Genomic DNA, 16,301 nt, shown 5'->3' on the forward strand with positions numbered 1-16,301 from the left:
AAGGGCATTCTAGGTCAGGAGAGCTTCTCAACATCCCATTTTATTTGAGTGGAAAACCGAAAGCGGGCTGGTAACACAATTCTATTATTAATTAGCAGCTGGCTTGTGACGCAATGCCTCGTGTCAGAGTCGTAAATCATCGCCCTTTTCCGTAACTACTCGCGCCTCTTGGACAAGTGATGTTGCTTATGTCACAGCGGCAGCAGCGGTCGGCGGAGCTGAAGACGAGAACGATGATGGCGAACGTCAACCGATTCTTCAACACTCCATTCTAGCGGGAGGGATAAAAAAAATCAAATAAAAAAATCAATTTTCTACCGATGAAGCCAGCCCTGGTATGGAAGGACGAGTTTTTCCCGACCAAGAGCAGCTCTTGCTGTTTCTGAGGAGGCTCAAGGAGGTTTTCGACGTGTGTGACGAGGATGCTGACGGCTTCATCCGGGTGGAGCACTTGGTGGACCTCGGTTTTCAGTTCGGTCAAGGACACGAGGTGAGAGGATGGTCACGATCCATACAGCTCCAATATGTGTATTATTCTTAATAATACAAGCTGTGGTCGCTCCAGCAGCATTTCGATGAGGTGTTTTAGTAACAAACAAATGTCGACTGACAGACCATATGAACTGCCCACAATAACGTGTCCTGCGTTTTAAATGTGACACCTGTGTAAAGAAGAGTAAGAGGTCAGGTGCCAGCAGCTCGTGACGTGAGTCAGTAGCTAGTAGCATGACAGATAAGCTTATGATGACTGGAACCTGTCAGGTGTGTGTCTAATAAACTGTGTCAATGGCGGTGCCGTAGGCCTACGTCTTCAATCTCATTTAAACGGGCCCAGCATCCCTAACACTAGAATTGTCAGACGAAGTAGGAGTTTAAACAGATGCCAATAAGGCCTTACAACTAGCTAGGCTATAGAAATTTCTGCATGAACCTAGGACAAATTCCCTCGAAATAATTGTTTTATAGCAGAGATATTGCTATTACTAAAGCCAGTGACGTGCGGTCTGGGTAGGCAGTCCGCACTGCTGCCAGAATACAGATCCAGCAAAAAAAAATGAATACAAATAAATACAATTATTTTATTTAATAAACTTGTATTTGTATTATTACTGTTCATTCTTTTGATTTGTATATGTAATCCGTGATAACTTTTAAAAAGTGTATGCGCATTTTGATTTTGTATTAACAATGCAAATTAAACAAGATTATTTCTGCATATTTTTACGTAAATATGGTAGCCTATGCCAGAAACCTTTACGTTACAGATTCATACACGGACCAATTAAAATCGAGATATTACTGGACATTTATGCAGCTTAGACCTATGTCATTACGCCGGTTCACATCATAACCCCCGCGGATTTCAAAGTCAACATTGCAGCTGCAGTACTAGGCTACATATTTCAGACTGGAGTAATTTTAACAAACTGGATATTGATTTAAAATGTTGGGTAGCCTACATGAACTGAAGGATCAGCTAGCTATCAGTCAGACTGGATTACTATCGGCTTGCTTCTTTCTACAGCCAGGGAGTCAGATTGGTGAGTCAGAAACAATTTTTGGGTTTATTGAATAATAAGTTTGGATAAATTGATGCTGAGTGCAGTGGCGTCACTAGGCTGTTTTATTCGGGGCTAAAGCCCCGGATCTAATTTTATTAGCCCAGGATCTTTTTTTTTTTTAAATATTTTGCTGCATGCAGCGCCATATCCGCACGACGCACATGCTCCCATTGGTTAGGACACTTGCGTAGCTTACTGCTAGGAATTTCTACTGCTCAAGATTTTAAGCCATGAATTGATGAACTTGCATTGAAGAAAATATGTCAGTTTTCTGTGGGCTGTAAATAGGCCAATCTATGAGGCTAAAGAGCATGCTAATATTGATGATTGATTGTGTCAAGTGTCTAAGGATTAATGCTAACATGATTTGTTTCCAACTTTTGGCTTTCTTGTTTTACACTGCTATAGAGCAACCTGACACGAAAATCACATCACAAAAAACTATGTAGATTTTCGGGAAGCTCTTTCTCTTATTTTGGCGATCCAGCACTTCCTGTCAACACTTGAGTGTGTGTGCTTCGGCAATCTCCGCTCCCTCCGCCTGTGATCGGCCATCTCCGCTCCCCTCCCCCCCCACCTCCTGCAAACCCCACTCCGTTGTGATTGGTTACCTTCCTTCCGGAACACTTTCAGTGGCGGGAAGCGCGAGCATGGACCTATAAGGGCGCGAGGCAGACGCGAACAGGGAAGTGACAGCATTACCATACATGGAAACATCCGCGTGGTGACTTCACAAAGTTACATGCGACGTCACAAAGTTACGGAAGGGTAGACCGCTTTGAACACGTGACTTCTCGACTGGCTAGAATAGTGTTTAGTGCTCTGCACAGACACCCCAGACGGTCAGCAGGGAATACGTCGAAATGCATGTAAGTCATTATTTGATAATTTAGTATGGTTAAGCATGACTATGAATCATCATAACAACGTTTATAGGTCATAAAAGTCAAAAAGCATCATAGGTCCGCTTTAAGTTACAATTTAGCTAACTAGCTAGCTGACCACCCTTTATTTCCAATGGTGGCTGTCATTTCATTACCAATGTTAAGTGTCATAAATAGTTAAAGATCTCCTATTATACTACTTTTCTGGTCTTAATTTCTCAGTTATGACCTGACACGAATCACAGCACAAAAAAACATGTAGATTTTCGGGAAACTCTTCCTCTCGTCTGTGCTCGCTCAACAGTCTCTGTCCACACTCGGCTTTGTGCTTCTCCGCCCCCTCCCCCCCCACTCCGTTGTGATTGGTTACCTTCCTTCCGGAACACTTTCAGCAGCACGCTGGCAGATTTGAGCAGGAAGGTGGGGGCATGTTGCAGCATTACATGGAAAAATCCGGGAACGTGACGACACAATGCCAGGAAATTTGAACCGATTTGAACAAGTGAATTCTCGACCGGCTGCCCTAAGCTGTGTCTGAAATCGCGCACTTCTGTACTTACACTTACTTTTTTGAGTGCACTTTGCGCAAAACCGGAGAGTGTGCCAAAATGAAGTGCACTGTAAGTTCCTCTGTCGTGCACTCAAAACGGTCTTAAACTTGAGTGTGGAGCGATGGACACTTTCCACACTCAACGGCCGCCATCTTGCCTACGTAACAGAGAGGACGGGACATTCTAATCAAAATAGAGGAGCTTGAAGCAACCGTGGAGACGGACGCGCTCCACAAAAGTTAAATTATATATTGTTTTAGTTTTTCCGCGACTAATGTGCCTGTTTTGGCTATCGGTAACGCAAGCAGAAAAAAATACCACCGAAGAAGAACCGTCAAAATGCAAAGTCATTTCCGGTAGGCGCGCGATGGCAGTTTGGACAGTGCTCTGTAGAAATGAGAGCACTGCGTCTATAAGTAAGTGTACTGTAGGGATAATAAAGTGCACTCAATGTAAGTGCACTTACGTAAGTGCGCCATTTCAGACACAGCATAGTGTTTAGCGCTCTGCACAGCCACCCCAGACGGTCAGCAGGGAATACGTCTAAATGCAAGTACGTAATTATTTGATACGCTAGTATGGTTAAACATGACTATAAATCATTATAACAACGTTTATAGGTCATAAAAGTCGAAAAAGTATAATAGGTCCTCTTTAACACTGGTGCTGAGTCATGATTCCTAAAAAAGAAATACCCTAAACATGTGATATGTTTTGAATTTGCAGAAAGTTTTGAAAAATCCAGGATGCCTGAGAGCCTTACTGCATTATTCTATTATAGTTGATTCTTTAGGAACCTGAATGTTGTCTTTTCCTTCACAGAAAACAAATATTTCCACTATAAAATGATGCAGAAAAGGCACAGATAGATGAATAAAAATCCACCAGAATATAGAAAATTAAGTGTTTGACGCTCAAACATTTCTGGGGGAGCTCCCCCATACCCCCCACCTATAATTTGTCCCCCAAAATGTTGAAATGAAACCTAGCCTATGACCCTGTACGCAGGTTGTAATATATTCATAGGTATTTTGTTTTTACTTTTTGGATTAAAAAGAAGACATGTCAGTAAACTCCATGTCGGCTCTTAGTGTGATTATCATTTCATCATAGAGTGGTCCTTTGTGAAAATGAGTTTGACACCCCTGATATGGGCAATGTAAGGTCTGTCTCACTAGTATTCATTTTACTCTGAAATAACTTGAATAGAACTTTAGATGTCTGGGGATAAGCAGCATATCAGTCAGGTAGCTATTTAAAGCTATAATAAAGTGACTATTTTGTTTATTTAGGTAAAGCATTATGAAAAAATGCGCGTGCACTGTCCTATTCCCTCTTGGGCTAAGCCCCAGATATTTCAGAAACCTAGAAACGCCCCTGGCTGAGTGCAAGCCATGATGCATTTCATATTCAATTGAGCAGTTGTGTTTTCATTGTTGCTCACGGACGAACATAATTGGACGCTGTGCAATAATTGCCGATAAAGAGATGGTTTGGTTTCATTCTGATGCGGGACATATGCTATGGGTACTTAATCTATTAAGATAGAGTTGATGGAGTTGCCTCCAGTTATGCTCTAGGCCTACAGAACAGTGAGCGCTGTCTTTTATTTTGAAAGCTATACAGAAGCAGTAGTTTATTTCGGTGAAGGTTTGACTCATTCCCATACGTACTTCTCGGCCCCTTGGTGTGAGGGAGGCCACTGTGGAGTCTGTTTAGTTGATGGATGTGATGTTTTATCATATACAGTGGAGGAAATAAGTATTTTGCCCACTTACAAAGAAATGAGCGGTCTATAATTTTAAAGCTAGGTTTATTTTAAAAGTGATAGACAGAATATCAAAAAGAAAATCCAGAAAATCACACTTAAAAAAAGATAGAAATTATTTTGCATTTCATTGAGTGAAATAAATATTTGATCCCCTACCAACCATAAAGAATTCTGGCTCCCACAGATTAGTCCTTGTGCTTTAAAAAAGTATTCATAATCTCAACTAGTTTCCTGTATAAAACACACCTGTCTCAACTTGTTATCTGTAAAAAAGACACCTGTCCACAGAGTCAATAAATCAAACTCCAACATCTCCATCATGGGCAAGACCAAATAGCTGTCTAAGGGCATTAGGGACAAGATTTTAAACCTGCACAAGGCTGGAATAGACTACAAGACCATTGGTGAGAAGCTGGGTGAGAAGGAAACATCTGTTGGTGCGATTATTCGAAAATTAAAGAAACACAAAATGACCATCAATCTCCCTCGGTCTCGGGCTCCATGCAAGATCTCACCTTGTGGGGTGTCAATGCTCATGAGAAAGGTGAGGGATCGGCCCAGATCTACACGGGAGGAGCTTGTTTATGATCCCAAGGCAGCTGGGACCACAGTCACCAAGAAAACCATTGGTAACACACTGTGCCGTAATGGATTGAAATCCTGTAGTGCCCTTAAGGTCCCCCTGCTCAAGAAGGGACATGTACAGAACCGTCTGAAGTTTGCCAATGAGCACCTGGATGATTCAGAGAATGCTTGGGAGAAGGTGATGTCGTCAGATTAGAACAAAATCAAGTTATTTGGTATCATAGTGACTCGCCATGCTTGGAGGAAGAAGAATTCTGACTATGACCCCAAGAACACCATCCCCACAGTCGAGCATGGAGGTTGAAGCATTATGCTTTGGGGTTGTTTCTCTTCTAAGGGGACAGGTGGACTTCACTGCATCGAGGGAACTATGGATTGGGCCATATACCATGAAATACTGGGTGACAACCTCTTTCTCTCTGCCAGGTCCGTAAAAATGGGTCGTGGATGGGTCTTCCAGCACATCAATGACCCTAAAAATACAGCAAAGGCAACAAAGGAGTGGCTCAAGAAGAAGCACATTAAGGTCATGGAGTGGCCTAGCCAGTCTCTGGACCTTAATCCAATAGATCTGTGGAGGGAACTGAAGCTCCAGCGACAGCCTCGAAACTTTAAAGATTAGGAAAGGATCTGCAAAGAGGAGTGGTCCAAATATCCTCCTGAGATGTGTGCAAACCTGGTCATCAACTACAAGACACGTCTGACCTCTGTACTTGCCAACAAGGGTTTCTCCACCAAGTACTAAGCAATTTTTTGATAGGGGATCAAATACTTATTTCACTCAATGAAATGCAAAATAATTAAAATCTTTTTTTATGTGATTTTCTGGATTTTCTTTTTGATATTCTGTCTATCACTGTTAAAATAAACCAAGCATTAAAATTATAGACAGCTCATTTCATTGTAAGTGGGCAAACTTACAACATCAGTGAGGGATCAAATACTTTTACGATTACTAAAAGCGTTGGCAACGAATTTGGTCATCGATTCGTTGAGTCGCGCGATTAATACGTCACTCGTAGGCATGGCACTGTTTAAATCCAGCCGCCGACAGGTTTATGCACGCCCACAGCAAGCCTTCCGCACGTGAAGCGGTGTGGGAAAGCTATAGTGTGAGCGGCCACAGCTTGTATTTTGTTCATATCTAACACTAGACTGTAGGCTTATATAAAAGTGTTGTACCTTTGCTCTCTTTGGGTTAAAAAAACTCCTTCAACTCAGTATCCGTCTAGTCCAAAAAAACTCTGTCAGCTGCTGCTGCTGCAGACGGGCTCGGAGAGTCGGCATCGGCGCATCAACAGTCATTCAAAGCAGCGGCAGTAATCACACAACCGAACGGTGTAGAAAGTCCCGTCAGTTAAAAATAGTAATCTAGTTTTTAAATCCATGTTAAAATCGGAACGATATAGAGCTAGTTAGCTTAAAAAAAAGTTGCAAACATGTCAAATGTGATGTGTTCAGGTCGGCTCAGTAATATGATTGATGTGTCTATGATTTTTTTTTAGATTTTGGCGAAAACTTGTTTTCCCAGCAATATAAAATAGATAGTAAAGATGGTTATGACCTGTTTAATGTCTTATCTTGAGCTATGATCATATCAGCAATTAAAGCAATAATACAAGTACTATTTCAACAAAATAATAGAAAAGTATCAATAGTGATATCAATAAAGACTTGGATCGTTAAGGAGTCTCGAAAATGGTATCAATATCAATAAAAATTAACGATCTCCTGTCGTCTGAGAGAAATTAAGATGATTTAATTTTTTTAACCGTTAGTATTTACCGGTTAAAAATCTTATCAGTTGACTGGTTTACCATGGACATCCCTTATATACTGTATACATGTATATCATTGATTGATTGATTGATTGATTGTCTTTATTTCGAACATGCAATAAAAAAAAATAGATGAATAAATAACAAACAAACAAAAGCAAAACAAAGAAATAGAATTAAAAAAAGCAAAAGAAAAACAGACATGCTCGAAAGGGGGTAGGAGGAAGTAAAAAACTTATCTAGTCCTACCCCTTAACAGATCAATTTTGCTTGGATAGATTATGTTATTAGCATGTCAGTATAATAAAAAGCTATAATAATGCATATATACATGAGTACCGAATCATTTTGTGCATATATATATATATACATACACATACATACATACACACACACATATACATATACGTATATAATAAACAATCATATATATATATACTATAAACTATTTATATTACATTATAAATACCCATACATGTATATTGTAAGTTACTATACATATATAAATATTACAAATATAAATACAAATACCATGTATTCTACAAAACTACAGTCTACATATGTCCATGTTATAAAGGCTTTTCTAAATTTCTGTACTTTGTGAAGATGATGTCTTTATATCTGTTTTTGAACTGTCTTATGTTTTGGCTTTTCTGTACTTCCACACTTAACTTATTCCACAATTTTACTCCGTAGATGCTGATACAGAAGCTCTTTTTTGTTGTGCGTGTGTGGTGGACCTTGAAGTTCAGCTGTCCCCTTAACTTATAACGTCCCTCCCTTTCAGAAAACATTGCCTGTATGTTTTTTGGTAGCATATAATTTCTGGCTTTGAAGATTATTTGGGCAGTTTTGAATTCAACCAGATCAGGAAATTTGAGAGTTTTGGACTGTATGAATAGTTGATTAGTATGTTCATGATAATTTACATTATGGATTATTCTAATGGCTCGCTTCTGAAGAATATACAACGGTTGTAAAGAGCTTTTGTATGTGTTTCCCCAGATTTCTGAACAGTAATACAAATATGGTAATATTAATGAGTTATAAAGAATATGGAGTGATTTATTATTCAGGAAGTGCTTAGCTTTGGACAGGACTGAAATGCTTCTTGATAGTTTGGTTTGTATGTGTTTTATATGAGGTTTCCAGCAAATTCTGTCGTCAATTATTACCCCCAGAAATTTGTTTTCATATACCCTTTCTAAGTTTACACCCTCTATTTGTACCTCAATGTTTTCTGATTTTTTACAGTTTCCAAATATCATAATTTTAGTTTTATTTAGGTTTAGAGATAACTTATTTCTGTCAAACCATTTTTTTAGTTTGCTAATCTCTGCGGTCAATGTGGACAGAAGTTGCTGCAAATTTTCCCCAGAAACCAGTATATTTGTGTCATCCGCAAAAAGTATAAATTTTAGAGATTTCGATACATTGCAAATATCATTGATGTACAAGTTAAATAACAGTGGTCCCAGCACAGACCCCTGCGGAACCCCACACACGATGTCCAAGCATTCTGACTTAAATCCATCCATCATCACAAATTGTTGCCTTCTCTCTAAATAGCTCCTCACCCAATTCAAAACTACCCCCCGGATCCCATATTGTTCCAGTTTTGTAATTAATATATTGTGATTTATAGTATCAAATGCTTTTTTTAAGTCTATAAATGTCCCAATCGCAAATTTCTTATTGTCCGTGAAGTTAGTGATTTCTTCTGTGAGTTCTGTTAAGGCTAGTGCTGTTGACCGGTTTGCTCTGAATCCATATTGACTGTCGGTGAGTAATTTGTATTTATCTATGAATTTGCATAATCTGTCTTTAAATAGTTTTTCAAGAATTTTGGAGAATTGTGGGAGCAGAGAGATTGGCCTATAATTTGTGAAGTGGTGTTTATTGCCAGTTTTGTACATCGGTATGACTTTGGCTGTTTTCATTTTATTAGGAAATTGTCCAGTTTGGAATGACAGGTTACAGATGTGTGCTAATGGTCTAGAGATACCCTTAATTACCCTTTTAACAGTTTTTATGTCAATGTCATCACAATCAATGGAAGTTTTGTTTTTGCATTTGTTTACAACATCTATAATTTCTTTCTCAAGAACAGGATTGAGGTACATTGAGCTGCTGTTTTTCTTAATAGGTGTATCATCATGAGCTAAAGTATCTGTCATAGGTATATTTTCCGCTAAATTTGGTCCAATGTTTACAAAATATTTATTAAACTGATTAACCACCTCTTCCATTTTATTAATTTTTTTATCATTTTCGCTGAAATACTGGGGGTAAGTGATATGTCTCGGGGTATCTCTAATCACATTATTTAATATGGTCCATATGCTTTTAATATTATTTTTATTATTTTCTAATATTGTACTATAATATTCTTTTTTACATATTCTGATAATACTTGTTAACTTATTTTTGTATTTCTTATATTTATTTTCTGCTTCCTTAGTTCTGTGTTTGACAAATTCTCTATATAGAGTATTCTTCTTTTTACAAGCATTTTGTAATCCTTTTGAGATCCATGGATCATTTTTATGTTTATTTTTTCTGCTGTCTTCCCTAACTGGACAATTTTGATCATATAACTGTTTGAAGGATTTCACAAACTTATCATATGCTATATTCACATCATTTTCTTTATATATTGAGTCCCAGTCATAAGCAATCAAATTGTTTTCTAATGTAATCATTGATTCCTCTGTTCTGACTCGTCTGTATTGTGGTCTGTTGTCTTTGTAGGTTTTATTGTAGTTGCAGTTATAGACTATAAATACAGGTAAATGGTCAGTGATGTCATTTATTAATAATCCGCTTATTATGTTGTTATCTAGGACGTTGGTGAAAATGTTGTCAATTAACGTGGCACAGTGTGAGGTGATTCGACTGGGTCTAGTTATTTTAGGGTACAGACTGAGACTGTATAAGGTGTTAATGAATTCGTCTGTCATTCTGTGCTTGTTTGGGTTCAGAAGGTCAATATTGTAGTCTCCGCAGATAAACATGGTTTTATGGTTTGTTTTTGTACATTTTTCTGCAACCCAGTTAATGAAATAATCTATATTGGAGCCTGGAGTTCTGTACAGGCAACTCACAGTGATGTTTTTCTTTTTTTCCATTAATTAGGGGGCCAAGCCCGAGAAGGGCTGGGACCGCGTTTTGCAGAGCAACGCGGTTCCCAAGCCCTGCGGGGCAGGGAACCCTATTGTTTTTGCTGGGATTATTCTTTATTCTTATTCTTCCATGCGTAAAAGTGGTGCTGCAGCCCAAACCGTAAAGGGTTGGGACATGCCACTTGCATGGCTTATCCAGGTCCATGGTACGTACGCAGAGGAAAAAATTCAGACATCCCGGCCACTAGGTGGCGCTACAACAAAGGAAAAGGCGTTTTGGGCTATAACTTCCGCACCGAAAGTCCGACAGTCAAAAACTTTATATCCACTGATGCACACAAGTTAGATGCATCTTTTGAGATAGGCCACGCCCATTTGCGTATATATAGATTTTTCGCTATATCGCAAAAACTGTGTCAGTCACCAAAACATACTCCTCCTACAGTTTTTGCCCGATTTATACGAAACCAAAAACATTATGCTCTACCAACTCCCACGAGCAAAAGTTGGTCAAATAATTCTTCTACGACCATCGGAAGACCAAACAGTAGCGCTTGAAAGATTCGCGAAAATTCCTTAAAAAAAAAAAAAAAGAGGGATTTTCTTGAAACTGAAGGGAGACTATCATGGGGCATACCTGAGCCTATGGAAAAAATATGGGCTAGAAATTTCTATGTGGGCCGGACTTATTAAAAAAAAGAGTTTTTCAATTTTTTTGCCTCTTTTCGCCATTTTCTAAGTCTTTAGGCGGGAAAATGGGAAAATTCAAAAAAGTGTCTTTACAATGGAGAGGATGACAATTTGATTTTGCTATAACTCCCCAACCGAACATCGCACATTCAAAAACTTGACATCCACTTGTTTGGTACATTGAGCTGCATCTTTCTATCTAACGTGGTTTTGCGAATGTCATCCATAGGGGGCGCCAAAACCACAAAAAGCAAAGAAAACGCGTTTGGGGCTATAACTCCCACACCGAACATCGCACATTAAAAAACTTTACATCTCCGGATTCCGTGAAGCGAGGGGCCGGCGCCGCGGACGACAACGCCCGATCCCGAGTCGCGTGGGAGGCTTGGCCCCCGTTCACAACTGCTTGCAGTTCTAGTATTTCAATTGTAACACATTCTAAAACATCATTTATCACTGTTGACATGTTAGTCATACATTGTATGTTTTTTTTTTGTGTTATCCCAGTTAAGTTTATTTACATTTTTTTTATCATTTGATAGTTCCGGGACGTTGGAGCAATAACTTGGTGTTTTGACACTTCAGTCTGCACTGTGAATTTTAATTAATGTTCAGTTTTTGAATAAAGATGCGGCAATTAGGGCTGGGCGATATGGACCAAATCTTATATCACGATATAGGTAATTTTATATCACGATATAGTATTTTTCCTTAAAATTCAATGGATTACAATAACTGTACTGAACTTTAATCACATTAGATTATTTTCATCTTTTGCTTGGAACTTAAATTTCCATACAAAATACCACACCAGTCTGGCTTTAGTCAGTCAGCGCAAAATAAAAATGACAGCATCAACCAAAGAGCCTACATTTTCCAATTGATAGTAGCCTATATCAAAATAATGAAAGACTTGAATTTTCCTGCAGTATTTGCTCATCTTCATTTAAAAAAGCTGTCAAAATTAACTAATGAGCAAATGTCTGGTAATACTTTAACTCCAGCTTCAACACAAATACTATTTTCAAGTTTGACATGTTTTAAAGTTACATAAAACTGTCTCCAACAATAACAGCACGGGGGTGAAGCCCCGAGTAGGCTAAAAATGTCATTATTAGCCAGCTAGCTCACAAGAGCTAACCCATGTAGTTAAAACAAGCCAACTCTGCGTCACGGCAACAGCACGCTGAAGCAGCAAGCAAGTTTCCTTTGCCCGATGACATTTTTGACCGTTAAAACCAGCTGCTCTGCCACCGTGACACAGAGTTGGTTTGTTAACTGTAAAGTGACGGCGCACCGGAGCTATGGAGCTAGACAGCTAGAGCAACAGATGAGGCTTCTTCTGTTGCGGGTAGAGAAGCTGTATTGCAGCCCAGAACTCTGCTGCAGAGCCCCCGTGTGGCGCGGCGGTGTAACTGCAGTGTAACTGTAGGGACTCGGAGGGACAGCTGCCTCCCGCTCCATCTATGCTCCCGCCACATGAACTTTTTTTCTCTGCGATATAAACGGTATGGCCAAATCTCTCCCGGTAGACACTCGCCCAGCCCTAGCGGCAATTACAAATGTTTCTTTTTTTTTTGGTCCTATTCTGTTATGATAGCTCGAAGGTCGGACCCAAAAGCAGAACAGACTCCAGGTAGTCAGTATAGAACAATGTTTATTTAAGGCAGGCTGGCTGGACACTGGACGTCAGATTAGCGTGGCGAGCTGAGGCAAGTGGACATCCGGAAATCCGCAGGCAGGCGGGCAGGAAAGACGAACAGCGGAGGCAACTGGCACGGAAGGAAAGAGGAGCGGAGTTAGTACGAACTCCAACTGGAGGCAGAAAGAAAACAACAAACATGATATCCTCGTCTCGGGTAGTTACCGCTCTGGAACTAGTATACTCTGGCGCTGAATGACTGGATTCATATCCGGGTACTTGGCATAGAACTCCCGGAGGAGTGCGGGGTCCAAGATAAGGCCCCTGGCGATCCAGCTTCTCTCCTCTGGGCCATAACCCTCCCAGTCCACCAAATACTGATAACCCCTCCCTCTGCGCCGAACGTCCATAACCCGGCTGACCGTGAAGGCCTGGTGACCATCAATGAGACGGGGGTGGTGGGGCGACGGTAGGAGGGCACAACTCACTAGCAGTCACTGGCTTAAGCTGGGAGACGTGAAACGTGGGGTGAATCCTGAGGGACTGGGGCAGTTTCAAGCGAATGGTAGCAGAGTTAATGACCCTATCGACCTCAAATGGTCCAATGTACCGGGGAGAAAGCTTTTTAGACTCGACACGAAGGGGAATGTCCCTGGAGCTAAGCCAAACCTTTTGGCCAGGTATGTACACGGGAGCAGGGATCCGCCGCTGATCAGCCAACCTCTGGTTCTGTTCCCTAGTACGCAGGAGGGCCGCTCTGGAATCCCTCCAGATCCTGCGGATCCTACGCACGTTGTGCTGAACAGAAGGCACGGCGATCTCGATCTCCTGAGTGGGAAAGAGAGGTGGTAAGTAACCCAGAGACGCTTCAAAAGGTGTCATACCAGTAGCAGCCGACGTCAGGGAGTTGTGAGAGTATTCAACCCAGGTGAGATGTGAGCTCCACGACGCTGGGTTGTGAGCGCAGATGCATCTCAGAACCGTCTCCAGGTCCTGATTAGCCCTCTCGGTCTGGCCATTGGACTGGGGGTGATGGCCGGAGGAAAGACTGACGGAGGCCCCCATCGCCTGGCAAAACGCTTTCCACACTTGAGAGGTGAACTGAGGCCCTCGATCCGAGACAATGTCCAGGGGAATCCCATGGATCCGAAACACATGGTTAACCACCAGCTCAGCAGTCTCTGCAGCCGAGGGCAGTTTGGGAAGGGCCACGAAATGCACCGCCTTGGAAAAACGATCCACAATAGTTAGGATAGTGTCATTACCTTCAGACGGTGGTAATCCAGTAACAAAGTCCAGAGCTATGTGCGACCATGGGCGACCAGGCACAGGGAGCGGCTGCAGGAGCACGGCTGGAGGGCGATGAGTCGACTTGCCACGAGCGCAGATGGTACACGCCTTCACATACTCGCACGTGTCGGCAGCGATGGACGGCCACCAGAAATGGCGTTGAATCAGGCCCAGGGTACGGGAAAATCCAGGATGACAGGCGAAACGTGAAGTGTGACCCCACTTCAGCACCTGAGGACGAACAGAAACAGGCACAAACAGACAACCCGGAGGCCCACTCCCAGGACCGGGGTTCCCTTGGAGAGCCACCTTAACCACGGACTCAATCTCCCATGTCAGAGAGCCCACCTGGCAGGACTGGGGAAGAATAGTATCCGGGACTGAGGAACTGCCGCTATCAGGGTTTAACTGTCTGGAGAGGGCGTCAGGTTTAATATTCTTGCTACCAGGTCTAAACGTGAGGTTAAAGTTAAACCGACCAAAAAACAGAGCCCAACGTGCTTGGCGGGAGTTTAACCGTTTAGCTGTCTGAATGTAAGCCAGGTTCTTGTGATCTGTCCATACCGTAAACGGAGACCCTCCAACCAGTGGCGCCATTCCTCCAGACGTCGTAGTTCCTCTCCGCAGGGGACAGCTTCTTGGAGAAGAAGGCACAGGGATGAAGCTTGTTGTCTCCTTCGGCTCTCTGCGACAATACAGCTCCCACTCCAAGATCCGAAGCGTCCACCTCGACGACGAACTGACGAGCAGGGTCGGGCTGCACCAGGATGGGAGCTGAGGAGAAGCGTCTCTTAAGCTCGCAGAATGCATCCTCGGCTGCAGGCGACCAGACAAATGGAACGGACGGAGAGGTTAGCTTAGTGAGAGGTGCTACTACCTGGCTGTAGTTTCTCACGAACCGTCTGTAGAAGTTGGCGAAGCCAAAGAATCTCTGGAGTTGCTTCCGTGAGCAAGGCTGCGGCCATTCCGTAACTGCCCGGACCTTGGCTGGGTCGGCCCGCACCTGTCCGCACTCCAGGATGTAGCCCAGGAACGACACTGAGGAGACATGGAACTCACACTTCTCTTGTTTAACAAACAGTTTATACTCCAACAACCTCTGGAGGACCTGACGCACGTGCAAAACGTGCTCCTCAATGTTGTGGGAAAAAATCAGAATATCATCGAGGTAGACAAACACAGAGTGGTTCAAATAGTCCCTAAGCACGTCATTTATCAGGGCTTGGAATAATGCTGGGGCATTGGTAAGACCAAAAGGCATGACCAGGTACTCAAAGTGACCTAAAAGGGTGTTAAACGCAGTCTTCCACTCGTCCCCCTCCCTGATGCGGACCAAATGGTAGGCATTACGTAAATCCAACTTAGAAAAAACAGTGGCCCCATGGAGTGGTTCAAAAGCAGAGTTAATCAGTGGCAGGGGATACTTGTTTTTTACCGTAATATTGTTCAAACCCCGAAAGTCAATACATGGTCTCAGAGTCTTATCCTTCTTAGCCACAAAGAAAAAAACAACTTCCTAGAGGAGCGGATAATACCTGAGTCCAGTGATTCCGTGATGTATCTCTCCATGGACTCGCGTTCCGGAGCTGAGATATTGTAGAGCCGGCTGGTGGGAAAAGGGGCACCAGGCAGCAGGTCGATGGCACAGTCGTAAGGTCTGTGAGGAGGTAAGGATAAGGCCCGGTGTTTGCTGAACACCTCAGCCAGGTGGTGATACTCCCGAGGAACAGAGGACAAGTCAGGAGGTTCTGGTGAGGCAACACACTCCTTAACAGAACATGGGGGCTGAGCTGAACGGAGACATGAAGCATGGCAGAAAGAGCTCCAACTAGCTATCTTCCCAGTGGCCCAGTCAATCACAGGGTTATGTACCTGCAGCCACGGAAGCCCGAGCACTAGGGGAGCATGTGTGGAGGGCATTGCATGGAACGTTATCTTTTCTCTGTGGTTGCCAGCCAACAGGAGAGGCAACTGCTGCGTTTGTTCAGAAATGAGGGCCAAAACATCACCATTGAGTGCATTAACTTTGAGCCCCAATGGGATTGATGACTATCTGACTGTGTTTAACAAAGTTAGAGTCAAGAATATAAGAGTCAGAACCTGAATCGACTAGGGCCACAAGTTGATAAGTATTCCCGTTAAGGAAAATACTAGCTTCAATGTTAATGCGTCTTCGGGGCAAACAGGGCAATACTGTGCTACTCACCAGAACCCCGTCTGCGACTGGTGAGGGCTTGGGTTTAACCGGCGGGAACACCTAGCCCGTTGATGTCCAGGTTCTCCACAGTAGAGGCATAATCCACCCTCGAATCTTCTACTCCGCTCGGAAGGAGTGAGTCGGTTCCGACCCAACTGCATGGGCTCCTCTGTAGACGAGGGAGGAAGAGCAGGACACACAGGCGACTCCATGGTGCGATGGCTGGAGG

The 16,301-nt window shown here is 42.5% G+C and overlaps 1 protein-coding gene across 1 annotated transcript in view; it reads left to right on the forward strand.

Moving 5' to 3' along the window:
• Positions 1–337: 337 nt before the first annotated feature.
• The window catches only part of rab11fip4a (RAB11 family interacting protein 4 (class II) a), a gene marked incomplete at both ends in the record, with an annotated part of 213,437 nt that continues 197,473 nt past the window's right edge, over positions 338–16,301 (forward strand). The window contains one exon of the mRNA XM_080044274.1: positions 338–490. Coding sequence (XP_079900400.1) covers positions 338–490 — 153 coding nt within the window. The remainder of the gene's footprint in view (positions 491–16,301) is intronic.

The sequence above is a fragment of the Ammodytes marinus genome (assembly GCF_949987685.1).
Source record: "Ammodytes marinus genome assembly, chromosome: 16".
NCBI classification, from domain to species: Eukaryota; Metazoa; Chordata; class Actinopteri; order Uranoscopiformes; family Ammodytidae; genus Ammodytes; species Ammodytes marinus.